Source organism: Raphanus sativus, chromosome 6 (assembly GCF_000801105.2).
Source record: "Raphanus sativus cultivar WK10039 chromosome 6, ASM80110v3, whole genome shotgun sequence".
Classification (NCBI taxonomy): domain Eukaryota; kingdom Viridiplantae; phylum Streptophyta; class Magnoliopsida; order Brassicales; family Brassicaceae; genus Raphanus; species Raphanus sativus.
In genome coordinates, this window is record NC_079516.1 from 1,332,166 (window position 1) to 1,349,431 (window position 17,266).

The following is a 17,266-nucleotide window of genomic DNA, read 5'->3' on the forward strand; positions in this document are numbered from 1 at the left end:
TTATAAAGTGGATAAATAAATTACAAGATTGAAAAAAAGAGTTGCAAAATAAGTTGTCAAATAAAAAATTGAGTTACAAGTTTCAATTTTGAGTGTGGTTGTTGAACTGACCCCTCTATTTTATCTCTTTACATTTTCACACCCAAAGTCTTCTATATTACTACATATCTTCCCTATAAATGGTCTTCAAAGTCTCCCATTAGCTTCTCTTTTTACTATTTGGGTCTCTCTCTCTCAATATTGTACAGACGAAAAATGTCACGAAGAGCATGCAAACGAGTAAGTTTTTGTCCGAACCTAGAAGCCACAGAGGAACCAATATTCTCAAAACATCACGACCGGAGAAAGGTGGTCCTGATCGGCTTTCTCAGCTGCGGTCTAAGGAGCTCGCCTGCCGCGAGGAAGCTGATGCAACGTATCGGAGCTAGCTTCGCCAGAACACTGCGTTCTATGTCCTTCGGGAGGAATAAGACTGACAAAACGTCGTCCTCGTTCTTGCTGTCTTCGTCCTCTGCTTCTTCTTCGTCTTCTATTCATATGAAAAGGTCAAAGTCTCTAGCTGAGTCCGAGTCTCACCGAGCAGAAGCTATTGAAGACTGCATTCAGTTCTTGAACTCTTCTTTTTCTCTGACCAGATCAAACTCTGTCCCAACGTGGACTTCTTGATCTGAACCGGTTCGGATTCAGGGTCGGTCATTTTTATGCTGTTTAATTGTTAGAGAGAGTTTAGAATTGAGAATTGTGCATTGTACAGGTGTGTTTTATTTATTTGTGTCTTTACAATTCACAAAAAAAAAAAAAGATTGCGAGTTTTGACTAGAAAACAATAATTGTTGATCATATTTTCAACATTCATTGGACAAGTTTTAGCAAAAAAAAAAACACTTTTCTTGAACACCAAAAAAAACATTCATTTGACAAATTTTTTGACAAAAAAAAATTGTTAACCATAGATCAAGGTTTATGGGATGAAATAAATAGAAAACTACACTAATCTTGTGTGTTTTGTTTCTGGAATAAACACTAACATAAGTTATATTTCCAATGTGTTAAACCATTATTGATTAAATTTCATGAACCTGTCTCTTAAATTTTAATTTAATGACAATAGAAAAAGAGGGAAGCACGGTTTAAAAATCAAAAAGAGGGTCGACATCAAAGGACCAAAGACAAGAAAGCTCATGGGAAATCCCCACTTGTCTTTCTTCTTTTTTTGACCCCATTAAGAATAGTTCTTGTTCAACAAAAAATAACAAGAGGAAAATTCCAAGAAATTTCTTAAAAGAAGGATTTGATGATTCAACAAAAAAGAAAAGAAACACACAATTTATTTTCATCATAAGATACTTTTAGCATTTTGGAAAATGTAGGTCCAGAAAAACTGACCTAACAAGAACAAAACGTATCAATAGTATCTAAAGAATCCAAGGGAAAAGCTTAGACCTTTAAAAAATGTGCTCCTCTTCCTCTCAAGACAAAGACCTTGTGTGAGAAGTGGAATGCACTACCAGATGTTGCAACAAAAGGTTTTATAACATTGGCAAGAAAGCAAAAGACATAAAGAAAGATTCTCTGTCTTGTTTAAAAAAGGTAAAACATTTCATGAGTAAAGAGAGCATTAGGTTGAGTAGGTTTGAGAAAGACAAAGGAGTAGTTGAATCTTAGCTATCTATACAAGTCTAAAAGATATACATATAGCCATAATGCTGACATTATTTTTTTGATCTTAAAATGAATGTCATTAATTAACGGGTAAATCATGGAGAGATCAATAGAATTGTATCATACAACTAACTGATGAAGAGCTAAGGCAAAATAATCTTTGCCTGCATTTCACTTTATTGTTCTTGAACTTGATTTTCTCACTCAACAAAAACCTAACGTAGTTTCTCATCAGTCAATAATTAGTGTCTTTTATGTTGTTTGAAACGGGGGATTCGATGGTTATTGTAATATCATTTACAACCAACACCTTACAAAGACAATTTTCTATGAATTTATGTACATTACAACGGAAGAGGTCTCTTGTGATTTTTACGACAATAAATTTTTTATCTTGATGTTTCTCTTCATTCTGTTCATGTGTTCTCCCAAGTAACAAAACATTTTCATGTCTAGGTGATCAAACCAAATCCTGTAACGTTTGAAAGTTTCACACTATATCCCGGGAAAACAGAGCCGCTTGATCAATAAATGGGCCTGGCCTAATTTGATTATTTATTCGCCCAAACAAGAAAAATGAGGCTTTTATTGTTTTTTTTTTGAATGAATATAAAATTTTATTTAAACAAAACTTTTTACAACTAGTGCATCAAATTTGAATCTACAAAATAGAAACAAAACCAACAAGAAAAACCTATCACTTAACTCATCTCAACTTGCTAAGCTAACCCCTCTATAATCAAAATTTCAAAACCTTCAAACTTCCCCCTCAAACTTAACCATGTGACACAAGTCAAGTTTGGAAATGCCATGAAATTTTCCTCATTAAAACCTTCATTAGAGAAAACCCAAATGGAACAAAACTCCAATAGAGGAAAAAGAGTAAAAATCTCATAGCTAGGCTACTATTAAATTGCCAAAATTACTGCTCCTACAGAGTAAAAATCTCCCTTCTAAGTCTGGAAAACCAACTGTTTCTTCAAGCTCAAAACTCCACAAATCAAGAAATCAAGCCATCATCAAACTGTTTCTTCTCCTGTTTCTTACAGTTAATTACAGTTAAACAAGCTATACTACAGTGGAATGAACTTACAAAATGAAACAAAAAGTATTATGATGCAGTGACTTTGTCACATATAACACAATGATCTGAAACAATTTTATCCATTGCACTTCCTTGTTCAATTTCAAACTTACTACTAAACTTATTCCACAAATGCAACCCATAGCTTCTCCTCTGCATCTCAAGAACCTTGACTTGAACTCTCTTCAAGTCCTTCTCTGTTCTTGGAACCTTGAAGAGCTTCTCAATCTCAACCCAATTAACCGAATAAAACGCAGAAGGTGTCATGACGGTGAAGTTATACCCCTCGGTTCCTTCCACGGACCGAGCCACTCTAGAGACAAGGTACGGTCCGTTATGACCCCAAACGTTTCCGTTGAAAGTCAACGCGAACTCTTCAACGCATTTGAGCAAGAGAGGATGGTTCTTGTCAAATATCAAAACCGCATTGTTTAACCTCGTCCAGTTTCTCGAAACCGGTTCGAGAGTCTGCGCACCGATCACGTTCCTCAAGTGTTTGAAACTCTTCAGAACAATCATGTCAGTGTCTAGATAAACACCTCCGAACTTGAACAAGTACGCGAGTCTCATTAGGTTCGAGAGGTTCTGAGCTAAAGAGATCTTTCCAGGATCTCTTTTCCCTGTCTGAATCTCCTCGAGCCAAGACTCTCCGGCCGTGTCCTTGAGCAGGAAAGGCAAGTCAGGAGTTATAGCTGTAACTCTGTAACCACGATCAAGAAACGGTTTCAAGATTCTAAACCCTAGAGGAGAATCCATCGTTGAAGATAAAATGATCAAGCAACCTTTAGGATGAGACTTAAACACGCTTTCTACCGACAAAACCTCTCTCTTACCGAACATAACCGCGGGAGAGATCCACGTCATCATGAAGTTGACCTCACAATCATCTCTCAAAAACTCTGTTGCTCTCTGCTGAAACTTCTCGTCTCTGCCTCCAAAAGCCTCGAGAACGTGAAGATTGTTATCCTCCTTGACTGTGATCGTATAGTTACTTTGCTCTCTCTCTGACCTCAGAGGTAAGTAAGGAACAACTGTTTTGATCTCTATCGTCACAACCTCTGTGAAGTCTCTAACCAGTACATGAGAGACGATGAAGATCGTGAAAACGATGAGAGATATGACCGAGGCGGCAGACGCTGTGAAGAGTGATGATGGTGAGCGGTTTAACCGCCGGTGATTGAACATCACCGTGACTTTCTTGGCGATGACGTTATCCATTTTGGTTGAGAATTAAAGGTAGGAGAACTCAGTTTTGTGAAGTCTGTGTTTTGTTGTTTTCTTATAGTTTGTTTTTTGCTTGTGGTTGAAGCTGTCGTGTTCTGAAAAGTTCTTAAGCCGCCAGAGAACGTAGACTTCAGTTTGTCATTATTAATCTAATCTATTAATTTAGGAATTATCTACTATTTGAATTTCTCATTTAAATTTTGGACTCTTTCATAGTTGGTGCTAAAATATATCATGCCTCCTATACAATGCAACCTACCAACTTAAATTAAACCAAATCTTAACCAACATAGATTAGTTAAACCTAACCAGTAATACTTTTATAATATTTTTGGTTAATCTCTTAATATAATTAGATTATATAAAACTGAACCACTCTTAAATCAACGAGTTCCATATCATTTCAGACATAAGAGAAAAAATATCCGACTCATTTACAACGTAAGCATACAAAGACCGTATATGCTTATGCTCATTGATCTTCCAAAAACCAAATAATTGTGGCATAGACCAACATAGGCTCATGTTCGTATCACTAACTTTACTTCCATATATTTACTCTTCACCTACATCATATTACAACATACACAATTATGCAAGAACATGAACTTTTTTTGTTCAAACAACCAAATAATAGTGGCATATGGTCAGTAGATTTTTTAAATATGTTTTTTTTATATATTACATTTTACGAGACTATGTGTATAAGTTTTTTTTTTAAAAAAGAACATAACTATGTGTATAAGTTAAAAGGTAAAAAGTGTGACAAGGCAAATTATTATACTAAAAATGAAAGAAGATTAAATACAAACTAATAACAAGTACAACACAAATTATAACACTATTAAATTCTATATATTATATATATGTCTAATACACATATTATATATACCATATATTATTAATTAAAATTTGACAAATCAATTTCCGCCCTTTAGGGCGGGTCGTAATCTAGTTATGTGGTTAAATTAATGGAGGGGGACCATAAGTTTAAATAAACGACCATGATTTCTCCATACTCTTAAAAGATCTCAAAACTTTTGACGACTGTTTGTTCATCATCTCATTTGATTATATCAGTTATACACAGCCATTAGGATCGGATAAGTCGGTTTTAGTTCGGTTTAATACGATTCAGCTTAAATTTAGCTTATTATAAAAAAATAATTAGTTTGAGGTATAGTATACCTGGTATACTTACGGGAGTGTATTGAATCTAAAGTTTAAGATGATTTGAATTTTAACGAGGTTTTAAATGATTTCAATGAATTGCAGAGTAAAGATGATTTTTTTGTTAAGCCACTCTAGAATATCACCTAAAAATATAAGACTTGAATTTTAGTTTTTTTTAACTAGGAAATTCCATTCAAACACTCTAAAATCACTTAAAAACTTTAAAATCACATAAATTAAAATATTTCTAATAACAGTGAATTTCGGAGTACTTTATAAAAAGTCAAGTTCAATAACAATAAATTTTAAATGAGTTTTTAAAATTCATATTTAAATAATAGTGAATTTTTCATTTTAATATAAATCACATAAAACTATCGGTTGAATATATCCTCATAGAAAAAAGTTATAGTTTTAGTTTTCGTTTGAGTTTTTCCCTCTTTTAGACTTGATGTTGGTTTTAATTTTTCAATTTTATAGAGAATAGACCGAAAGTTTCGGTTTGATTTTCATATTGGTATTTTGGTTAGTTTTGGATTTATTAATTTAATGAACATATTTAACTACATTATCCATTAGTCTGAGTCTCTAATCGTTTCTTTATTTACATGTTGAGGGTTTTTAATAATTCTTTCTGGTTGTTCTTCTAAGGACAGAGCAATTTTGAATATTTCTTTTGATATGGTCTTAACCTTATAGCTAATAATCGTATTTAACTTTATTAGGCCGTCTTTGGTGGAATCTTATTACTTTTAATTAAAAAGAGAAAACTCCCTAATTTCGTTGCTGTAAGCCTCTAACTAAGAAGGCACCTTAAAGGCCAAAGGTGAGGTCTAGGTTCTAGTCTTCTAGATTTGTGAGGCACTTTCCTATTAGATCAAGTTGTTTGATTTCTTTATAGTTTTTTGTCTAATTGTTTACATATTTTTTTGTCTAATCCATCATTCATCATTTGATTTTTCTTCGGATAAAGTACTTGATCTGGAAATCAAGGTGAGAAAAAAAGAAATATTTGAATAAGTCCACCTACCTTTTTCATCCACACAACGTCTCTCGCTGTTAAGATATGGGAAGCATCTTGACTTTAACAATTGAAAGCATAGTTAGGTACATGAAAACAGTTCATAATATTATACTTATCTCTTTTTTTATTTGACGTATAATATACGCATCTCATTATTGACATGGTTAGTATATACTATTAGTACGTTTCAATCATTCAAATTCGAGAGAATGTTTGCAAATCATGCTTCATGCCAATTATAGTTTAACTCACAGCTGGGACATATTGAAATGTCACACAACTAAACTGACATTGGTCCCAGATGGGGCATCTTTGGTGTTCTATTTATCCTATACTATTGTTAAGTATAAGCTTCAGACTTAAAACACTTATTTTCTTACATGATTTCTTGTGGGCTCATCAAGTGAAGACCAAGTGAAGAATCTGTTTAGCGAAGCACAAGACTCATCAGCCACTTTTTGTAGAGCTGATTCTTGAAAATATCAAGATATTTGCAAGACATTGAGTTGTGATCTCAAACAATTGGCTTCATTTCAGTGTTCTGATCATGATTTGTGATTGCTAGTTAGGCCGGTTTATTGGAGGAGAGACTACTTGCAATGTTGTGATAGGATCAGCTTGTCAGGTTGTGAGGTTGAATCATCAATCATTGTACTCTCTCTTCAAACATTATATTGAATTGGTAGGAGCATACCTTAACCTAGATAATTTGTGAAAGTGCATGTGTTCTTGCTCTTTCTCTCAGTGGTACGAGTAGACCTAAGCTTGTGCTTCTTGCAAATGAAGCAACAAAACCATCATTATTTTATTGAATTAAAAATATATTCCTCTTGGCATTTAAGATGGCTTTATGTATATGAATATACTAATACATCAGAAGCTAATCAATAGTCAAGAATATTAATATATCTGCTCTATCACCAGAAAGAATCATCATCTAGGAGCCACCTCTGTAATACTCTGAAATGTAATAACAGAAGCCGAAGACGACCCTCGAGGAGCCGCTGAACTTTTCCCTTTGTAACCTTCTGTTGATGAGCTCTCCTGTGAGGTGCCACCTCTAAGACCAAGGCCACGGTGGTTGCGTCCCTTGTTGACACCTCTGTAGACACCAGGCTCTGTTAAGGCAGCTTCATTGAGGTTAATCTCTTTCCTGCTAAGCATCTCCACCACTTGCTTCATGTTTGGTCTCTTCTGTGCCGCGGCTTGAGTGCAGAACAGAGCCACCTTAATAAATCTTATCACTTCATCTTGTGGAAAATTTGTTAGATCAGGATCAACGCACTCTAGTAGCCTCCCTTCTTCCCTCAGCTTCCATACCTACCAAACCACAGATTAACTATAAACCCTTGATCACATTTACATATGTTTTTTTTTCAAATGTCACCACAATGTCTAGGTGTTTTCATTTACATACTCATCTATTCTTAAAATACAACTGTTTTAATATAATTTTGTTTCAAAAAGAAGCATGTGTGAAGTTTTAAATGTGGGTGTTCAAAAAAAAAAAAGTGAAGTTTTAAATGTGAAATCTAAACTTAAAAAAATTAGTTGTACTTTTTTGAAATACTATTGATTTAGAATTATGAGAAATTTGTAAAACAATACATTTATTATCAATTTTTTTAATAGGTGTAAAAACACATAAACATACATCTTAAGGAATAGAGGGAGTAAGTGTTGAGGTATTAGAGTTTATAGCTTTACCCATTCGACAAGAACCAAGAACTCGTCTGTAAAGGCGGCTCTGCTGCTACTACCACCACTAATGACTTCAAGCACAAGTATCCCAAAGCTGTAAACGTCTGCTTTTTTTGTTAACTGACCTAGAAGTGCGTATTCAGGAGCCAAGTATCCCCTGTATAACCTCAGTTTCATCAGCTGACACTACTTTTAGATGGAAACTATTACGTTTAACAAGAAAACGTTTTCTTACACTGTTCCAGCAACTCTGGTACTGACATGAGTGACATTGTCTGGAAAAAGCTTTGCCAACCCAAAATCTCCAATCTTGGGAGAAAAGACTCGGTCTAACAAGATGTTACTCGCCTTGATGTCACGGTGAACAACCTGAGGCTCCACTTCCTCGTGAAGGAAAGCTAAACCAGAAGCTGTCCCAACGCAAATGGCAGCTCGTTTCGACCAATCTAGCGGAACATACTTACTCCTCGAACCTAATAATTAAACCACTCAAACAACATCAGAAATACAAGAAAGAGTGAGACATTGGTAGAGAAAGACTCAGAAGATTACCAAGCAAAACACTAGAAAGACTGTTGTTCTCAAGGTACTCATAGACAAGAATCCGATTGTTCCCTTCGACGCAGCAGCCAATGAGTTTAACAAGGTTAGGATGATGAATGTTGGATATCAAGTTGATCTCGGTTAAGAACTCTCGTGTGCCTTGTTTTGATTCTGCTGAAAGTGATTTCACAGCTACTTGTGTCCCATCTCTCAATACTCCCTGCAAAGATTCACCAAAGAAACATCAACATTTGAGATTAAAGATTGTAAATAGTAATATATAGGTTATATCCATTAATTGTTTCTCACCCTGAAGACAACACCAAAGCCACCACCACCGATTCTGTTGGTTGGATGGAAATTATCTGTGGCTGATCTTAATGAGTTATATGAAAAGACTCTCACATTGTCGGTGCAAATCTCTGAATCATTCAAAGAAAAAAGATCAAGAAGAAGAAGAAGTGAGTAAATCTATTTTTGGTCAACCAAAGTTGCAAGAAGAAGCCAAAACCAAGAAACGAATTTGAGATGGAATTTAAGAAACCCTAAAATCATCAATAATATGTATCCATGGAATGGTTTGTATATATATACCTTCAGCTTCTTTTTGTCCAAGATGATCATTTCCTTTGCACATATCAAGAAGTCCAAAGCAATTAAAATGCATCACAAACCTCCCCACAGAGAAGATATACAAGAATCACTACAAGAACAGAGGAAGCTCAAATCAAGAAACTGTTCTGATAGAGAATAAAACTTAGATTTTCCGACAAGAACTTTTAGTTTGACCTGAATACAGAATCTGGAAGAAGAAGAAGATTATGTGTAGCTGTTTGAAAAAAAAGTTGCTTAGTGGGGAAAAGCCATATCGCTCAGGAAGAAAGACCAAAGAGTTTGATCAAATAGATATCTCATGAGTTTTGCTTTTCTTTTCTGTTCTTTTTTTTTTGTTTTCCAAACTTTTTCGTGAGGATGTCAAATACATTAAACCAAACCAAACCCACCCAGATAGGACCCATGAACAGTGTCTATACGCTAAAAAGGTATTTCTGCAATTTCTGTTGTCCTATTTAATTTGTTTTTTCTTTGTCCGGCTGCTGTGTTCTGATTGATAGTGACACTGACATGTACACGACGACGAGACTATAAAAGTCTCACTGATTGGAGTAAAATTTAGAAATTTATCAATGAGCTATTTTGTTATTCTCTTTTTTTTAGCTTAATTATTATTATGTGCTCTTCATAAGTCAAATTTAATAGTTCGTCCTCTTCATAAATGTGAATTATCTGACCATATAAATGTGCTATTTTTTTTGTCAACTATAAATCTGCTATTTATTAGCTGTGAAATCTATTATAAATAAGTTTCAAAAAGAAATAAAACTATTTCAAAAACAATAAATGAAAATACTCAGTTTTCAAAGTACAATCAGTAAAGTACCACAAACTTCTGTACTTTTAGTAAATTTTATTTAAGATTAATTACCACCCTTTTCTACATTAACACTCAATTTAATAATCCCTTTGTATCGTAAGAAATGTTATCTTAACATGTTTCATACAAATTAAATATTAAGTGAGATATATTTTATTTTTTATTAATTATAAATATTTAATTAATAATATTTGAAATAAATAAAATTATTTATCTAATTAATGTATTTGTAATTAATATTAAACTATATGAAAATTTTAAAATACTATTTTATGCAACAAAAAATGTTGAAATGACATTTTAGAAAATACGGAAAGTATAGCAGATCAGCAACTGTTAATATTAAGGTTCCGAATGGTAAAAGCAGTTCAAGCGGTGCAGATCAAGCAGATCATGCACATCATGCGGATCAAGTGCAGATCATGCAGATCAAGCGGATCAAGTGCAGATCAAACAGCTTACTACATTCATTATAGATGGATCAATGGTCGAGCAGAACCAACCGAATTTTGAATTTTAATATAATTTTAAACTAAATACCTAAGTATAACTATAAAATTATTTTGATACAATTTTATATCATTGTTAAAATTTAAAATGATATGAAAATAGAAAAAATGATATAAAATATGACAAAAATAAATTATTTAGACATAAATTAGAAATATATGATTTTTTAATGATTTCCAAAATTACAATTAATTTAAAATGCTGGATTTTAATATCGAACCAAGTCACAATTTTACTGTCTGATTACAGTTTATAATGAGAAAACAGGATAAAAATAAATTATATTTGAATAATAAAAATTAGAATAATACATAATATATAAATATAATAAATAAATAACAATAAATATTGCACTAAATCTATGTTAGTGTATTTTTAAATTATAATATGAAAATATTAGTAATTAACCAAATAAGTCTATCTTTCATTAATATATATATTATATATATATATATCTAAGTACAATATTATACATTTACATAATTAAAACACACACACACATCATATAAATAATTTAGATAAGTATTAACTTATATAAAAAATAGAAACAGAGATAAGTAAATCATGATATTTTTTTATTGTAAAAATTGTAAGTTAAATAAAATGAATATATGCTCTTTATAGAAAAATATTAAATATATCATTTAATTTGAAATAAAATCATTTATTTGTCATAAAAGAAGAAAAATGGGTGAATCATCACCAAATGCTAGTGGACAAAACTGCATGTAAGAGATCTGTTTTTTTCCAGAAAAAAACAAAAAAATCTGAACTGCTTGTAGATCTCCTGCATAATACAATTTTCAAACAAAAAATGGTGAATGGGGATAAAATGCAGATCTTCTACAACGCTACATGATCTGCTTCTCTCCTGCTCTCCCCATTCATAACCTAAGAGTTGATAGGTAATCAGTTAATGCTTGAGTACCAAACTACACGGCACATTAACTTCGGCGTTGTAATTATTGTCGCCGTTCAGACTCTACCACGTGCACATTTTTCTTTTCATTTCAAAAAAGTTTGTCAACATTTTCATGTTTTGAAAACAAAAAAAAACTAAAACTAAACGTCATTAAAATACCCCAACTTGACGTCACCATTACGCATAAAATGAAATCACCAAAAGAGATAACAATTCAAATCGAGCTTTTGTTTTTCACCTAGCCTTACGTCATCTTTTTATAATGTCGCTGTTTAACTATTTGTTTACTTTCGTTCAGTCTGAAAACGAATTTTAAGATTGCATATGACATCATCATTCCAAGAAACGCGTCAGTATTTATTTATGTGCACCACACAAACAAAATTGCAAAAAGTCCACCTTGTTGATAGTGACACAAAAATACAAAAACAGATTTGACCAATCTTGATTCGTTTTATCAAAAATATATGTACACTAAAAGCAATCGTTATAATTCTATAATATGCACACGACTTTGGTGGAGTTGTGACACGTAACAACTTGGTCAGTTAAGGTCTGGTTTTCTTGTTCTCTAAACGTGAGGACGCGTTATATATCCTCCTCACAATGACTTGTTCTTTTTGACTTCTCAGTTCTCATACAAACCAAACGAGACAAGTTAGCCATTTCCAATGGACTGCAAAACATTATTTTAGTGTAGTTTTTACACCAAAATCTCTTTAATAGAACTGCAAAAACTACACTATTTTAGTGTAACACTATAATTTCATACCAAATTTGGTGTGACACTATTCACCACACTAAAACACTATTCACTCTACGGAAACACTATTATTCACTTATTTTGTTAATAAAACTTACAAATAAATAAATGATAAATAAAAAAAATAAATACATATAATATTATAAAATAATTTTGGTGTGAAGTTTGATGTTGTGGTTGGAGAAGAACTCCTTTTTAGTGCTAAAATTACACTAAAATAGTATGGTTTTGACACAAAAATAGTTTTATGGGTTGGAGATACTTTTGTGGGGATGTTCCCTTATTTACCACTAGCAATAACCCACTTGCATGTCTCTGCTTCAAACAACATTGTGCTTATAAAAAAACATTATGCCTAGAAAGTGCTTACCTTGTGGATGATTTGATTCTACATGGATAAACTTTGTTTGACTTTCAAAACTAGAATAATAAGATTAACCGCTTAACAACTTTGCTTTGATTTTGAATAACAAATGTAATTGGCAGCATGCTGGTGTTTATATAGAATCATCCAGTGTAGATTTAGATATAGACTTCTTCATAAGTGGCTGTTAAGATCAATGTATGTGCCTTTTTGTCTAAACGCCGTAGAAACTGGAATCCACCTTTGAACACTCATCAAAATTCCATGAAGACTTAAACATGATCAAGAGTTGCCTCGATACGTTTCAGTATCTCTAGAAACACGTTATTTAAGTATGGTAACAAAACAAAGAACATAGGATACATAGTAAATATAGGTCAAGAATAGCTTCTCTCGCTGAGAAGATCATCGTTTTCAGCATCATTCCCATCTAAGCTCAAAATGTTGATGTTGTCCACACTCAGTTCTGATGAGCTCATGGTACTGCTAGTAGCCACCGGAGAGTTCGTGACACTAGTCGACCCGCTTCTCACGCTGTACATTGATGACGCCGGAACTTTTGTCACCAGCGGCCGGAGATTTCCTGTCATGCCTCGTCTTATATCCTACACACGTTGAAACCAACAGTTAACGATGTTATTACACTCATAATTTTGACATATAATGAATATTGTAAAGAGTGATTGTACCATATGTCTTAAGGCCATATCGATGGAGCTCTTGGAGAGGTTTCTCCCATACCCAAGGCTGTTAAAAGCTGAGTTAGATTTCACGGTTCCTCGACCACCATTCTCTGTTACACGTGGTGGACCTAGTTTCCTCATGTTCACCACTCTCTCGACCATTTTATTTCCCATAGCCACCGGGCTCATGCTATCGTAGCTATTCCCACCGTTGTTAGCCTTCCCTCCTCGCCCACCACGAGCACTTGGGAGGCTCCCGTTGGTGTTTCCAATAGGAGCCCGACGTCTGGAAGGAGAACAAGATTGCCTACCACTGGTGGGGCCACCACTGCCACGTTCTATGGAAGACGATCTTGAGCCTGGTGCTGAGGCTACTCCGGGTCTGCCTCTTGAAGCTGAGCCTGGCCTGTCTGGTAAAGTGGTCCTAAGATTCGGTGGGGCTTCTAAAGAGAAACCAGGCATCTCCGGTGGTTTCCGTGGCCGAGATGACTTCACCGTTGGAGCTGGAGACGTCCCTCGAGAGGGAGCTTTATTGGAAACTATTGATGGACCCGTGGGGGTTGAAGGCCTGCGGGTTGGTGTGGCTTGCCTTGATAGAGGTTTTTCAGAAGGTGCAGAAGAAGACGGTTGGGTTTTAGACCGAGTTGGAGTAGCTGATCTAGCTGAACCAGTTGATGTTGTGGTGCGTGGAGCCGCTGTAGAGGTAGTAGCACGGGCGGCAGTTAAGGTGGCGCGTGAGGTGGGTGTTGAGGATCTAGAGGTTGAACCTCTGGTGGTGGTCACAGGCCTTGCTGTGGACGTGGTTGTAGTTGTAGTAGACCTTCTAGTTGGTGTGGAAGGTCTACTCGTTGACCTACTGGTTGGTGTGGAAGGTCTACTCGTTGACCTTGAGCTACACGATGAAGATGGTCTTCTGAGTCCAGCTACAGAGGAAGAAGAGCTTGGTCCAGAGCTCGACGACATTTGGAGCTTATTGCTGTTCCCTGAGATCATCTCTTCACGGCTGTTCCCTAGCTGCAGAACCAAACAAGAGTTTTAAATAAATGGGTGTAACTACAAAAGACAAACATACACCTGAGCCAGTTCTGTTCTGTCCTAACAAGTTTCATACCCGAGATTTAAGAACCGTTGGGCGTGAGTTGGGAGCATCAAGTTGATTCATTACGCTCCTATGTGACTCTTTCTCAAACTGAGGCGTGCCAGGAGGTGTAAGCAGCCTGAACAAGAGACAAGAACAACAACAACAACGATGATAGATTCAGACTGCAAGATCTTTGAACTTTACTTCCAAATTTCTGATACAAATATTATAAGGAGTGGGAACGTTACCAATCGTAATCAGATTTCTCATTCTCTGAGTACAAGAAGTTCTCAGCGGCGGTTCTCCGGAGAGGATAACGCTGAGACACCGTTTCGGAGATACCAGAGAGCGCCTCGGACACAGCAGTCGTCAACGCTCCGTTGACACTAATATTATCAGATCCTATAAAAAAGAGACAGAACAAAATTCAAACACCATTGCCGAAGACAGACAAATTCTAATGATTTATATACGTTTACAATATAGAAAGATACACGAGGAGACGAACCTGTTAAGAGAGATTCTCCCCTGTGTTCTTTCTCACAGTCGACGCATCTCAAGGAACATTGAGAGTTCTTCATCTCTGTCGTTGGTCAACATTCTTGAAACCTCTTTCTGGTGTCTCGTGTCTGAACTTGCACCACAACGTAAAAAAGAGTCGGACCAAAACAGATCTGAGGAGATCACAACAAGGGACCCCTCGAAGAAACTATAACAGCCACAAAATGAGATTCGTAGAAGCCATTATTAAGAACAGGAGATAAGAACCCACAACGTTTTATGAATATGACACAACAGAAGAAGGTGGGCAAGATGTTCTCTAACTCGACGAGTTTGTTTTTTATTTTTTTTTATTATCTATCTTATTAAAGTAGAAGTACTTTAAGCTTTTGTTTGGAAACAGGGATATGAATCTTTAAAAAAATTAAATTTTGTTTGGTAACAAAGATAATAGAGATTTTTGTATTTTCCTTATTTAAATGATAGATTTAAGTATTAATGTCTTTCCTAATTATAAAATATAGATTTCTTTAATAGAATGAACCTTAACCAAAATAAAATTTCTAATAGATTTTTTGTTAAACATTTAATATTTTTCAATATTTATTAATAAAATAATAAAATAAAAATCACACATCAAAATCAATTTATATATCATATAGATAAAATATAAAATATTTTATTTATAAATTGTTAGTATAACACTTTTATAATATAAGTCCAATTAGTTATAAATATTAGATTTTATATGATACGCTGTGATATAATAGACGATTAAAATCACATAATATAAATTATTTAAAATAATATATAAAATTTTGTTTTAAAATGTTATACTAACAATTATGTAATACATATTAATTTACACATATATATATATATATATATATATATATATATATATACATTAGAACAAAGAAAAAAAATTGAAGTGAAAGCAAATATTTATACGGCCACGGGTCAAACAATAGAAATAAACAACAATGGCGTAATTTTTTTTTTTTTTAAATATTTTAATTTCAAATATGTTTTATATATTTTATGTATTTATAAATTATTTTATTTGTCATTAAGAATGCTAAGATTTGGAATTGGAAAAATTATGACCCATCTCTATATTATTTTAGTTAGGAATTTAAAATTTATATCAAAATATTTTTTAAAACTTTAATTATTTTTATATAACTACAAATGTTAATTTCAATCTAAATTTATGTTTAAATATTAAAAATATATCATTTATAAAATTAAAAAAACTAAAAACATAAAATAAATACCCGCCCCGGTTGGGCGGGTCAAGATCTAGTTGGTTTTTTATTTTTTAAAAATTCTGGTTTCGAAACAGACAAGCATTTAGCTGTACCATCTCTCTATATTTAATTGAGTACGGTTTGAAAGTTTGAAACAGAGTTCAAAGCATCAGTTTCAAAACGCAGAGAATCTAATGAATGTTTGTGTAGTCTTTACCCATGAACATGATATGTAATTACGGAAAGGCCACTACCCACTAGCGGATAAGAAGGCAAGACCAAACATTATTACATGCATATATATACTGAACTTGCAGATAGATTCCTCCACTGTCGTTAGACATCAAATGAATGATTTGGATTTTAAACGAACAAAACAATGGTCCAAAAATGATAGAAACACATGGATAAAAGTGAATCATCACTTGAGCAAAGACGAATAATTCTATAAAAAAATGAACACCAGAAAACCGGTTTACAAATGTGAACAACAAAAAGAACTCCAATTTTTTATCTTTCTGAAAAAACCATTCTTACAGTTTAAAGAAGATTCATCAATGGATCTCGAGGAAGAGAGAATATTTCATACGGTGGGGATCAAGAAATTTACCTTTTCGTCCCTCTCGCTACCTTTTTATCCACCAATCTCGCTTAGTCTTTGAGGAGGCCACACGACACGGGTGACCCGTCCTCTAATTAAACCCAAGGGAATCTGCCAAACAAAACAAGTTTATCCACTTTATTCACATGGCCATGGGACAGGTCTTCAAGAGTATCATCATATGGACCGTCTACGTTTCAGATTATGTGTTAAGGGAAAGGAGAGAGAGGACTTACAGGACCAAAGGTTCTTGAGTCTAAGCTGGAAGCTTTGTTATCTCCTCTACCCAACAATGTCCTTCTGGAACTCTGATCACATCCTCTCAGTACTACTTATCCATTCCCCAGGCATCCCCACTATCCTCTTTATGTATCTTTCCCTGTAATGAGTCGGAGAGCTGCCACAGATATGCAACACCTACTGTCAGGGACGCATTGATGTATTTGACAGTATGTTTATTTTGAGCTTATACAAACACATGTCAGAGAAATATTATCATGAAACATAGTTGAGACCTGTATGAGCCAGAGAAAATAAAACTGAGCTTTGGAAGCCAAAGAACAGCACAATCCATACATTACATAAAAGGTACAGGTTTCAGGAGGAATGCTCAGAGATTGAGTATGCACACATTTATTGACTCATTCAGCATTTCCACACAAGGCTCCAGTGAATTAGTGTAAAATAACATTGTGGTGAGTGATGTAAGCATCCAAAGAAGAAAGACATAAGCAAGAGACCAACA

At 34.1% G+C, this 17,266-nt stretch overlaps 5 protein-coding genes and 1 non-coding gene across 7 annotated transcripts in view; 1 reads left to right on the forward strand and 5 right to left on the reverse strand.

Annotated features, from left to right (window-relative positions):
• Positions 1 to 15,015, reverse strand: part of LOC108811819 (uncharacterized) — a 67,659-nt gene extending 52,644 nt beyond the window's left edge. The window contains exon 1 of the mRNA XM_056989446.1: positions 14,779 to 15,015. The gene's annotated coding sequence lies outside the window, so the exon portion shown is untranslated. The remainder of the gene's footprint in view (positions 1 to 14,778) is intronic.
• Positions 204 to 783, forward strand: LOC108809556 (josephin-like protein). The gene has a single exon (XM_018581695.2). It carries the CDS (start codon positions 256 to 258, stop codon positions 664 to 666), a length of 411 nt encoding a protein of 136 aa, XP_018437197.1. The 5' UTR covers positions 204 to 255; the 3' UTR covers positions 667 to 783.
• On the reverse strand, positions 2,758 to 4,082 carry LOC108809947 (uncharacterized). Its single transcript, XM_018582078.2, has one exon. It carries the CDS (start codon positions 3,962 to 3,964, stop codon positions 2,774 to 2,776), a length of 1,191 nt encoding a protein of 396 aa, XP_018437580.1. The 5' UTR covers positions 3,965 to 4,082; the 3' UTR covers positions 2,758 to 2,773.
• On the reverse strand, positions 6,949 to 9,362 carry LOC108807079 (putative serine/threonine-protein kinase). Of its 2 annotated transcripts, XM_018579322.2 has the most exons (7): positions 9,201 to 9,362; positions 9,006 to 9,114; positions 8,721 to 8,833; positions 8,421 to 8,631; positions 8,104 to 8,341; positions 7,875 to 8,025; positions 6,949 to 7,487 (listed from the first exon to the last, which is right to left on the reverse strand). In XM_018579322.2, exons 2-7 carry the CDS (start codon positions 9,076 to 9,078, stop codon positions 7,101 to 7,103), a joined length of 1,173 nt encoding a protein of 390 aa, XP_018434824.2. In that variant the 5' UTR covers positions 9,079 to 9,114; positions 9,201 to 9,362; the 3' UTR covers positions 6,949 to 7,100. The 2 variants fall into 2 exon arrangements, with proteins under 2 accessions (XP_018434824.2, XP_018434823.2); XM_018579321.2 differs by having other exon boundaries at positions 9,006 to 9,362.
• Positions 12,642 to 14,781, reverse strand: LOC108836305 (uncharacterized). The gene is given in 6 exon segments (XM_018609477.2): positions 12,642 to 13,010; positions 13,095 to 14,102; positions 14,200 to 14,305; positions 14,418 to 14,571; positions 14,678 to 14,711; positions 14,713 to 14,781. Coding segments are annotated over 6 exon segments (1,587 nt in total). The 5' UTR covers positions 14,770 to 14,781; the 3' UTR covers positions 12,642 to 12,782.
• Positions 15,016 to 16,409: 1,394 nt separating the features above from the next.
• LOC108837537 (uncharacterized) lies at positions 16,410 to 17,236 on the reverse strand. The gene is made up of 3 exons (XR_008935390.1): positions 17,098 to 17,236; positions 16,758 to 16,918; positions 16,410 to 16,632 (listed from the first exon to the last, which is right to left on the reverse strand). It is a non-coding gene; the product is annotated as an uncharacterized LOC108837537 (transcript).
• Positions 17,237 to 17,266: the final 30 nt, after the last annotated feature.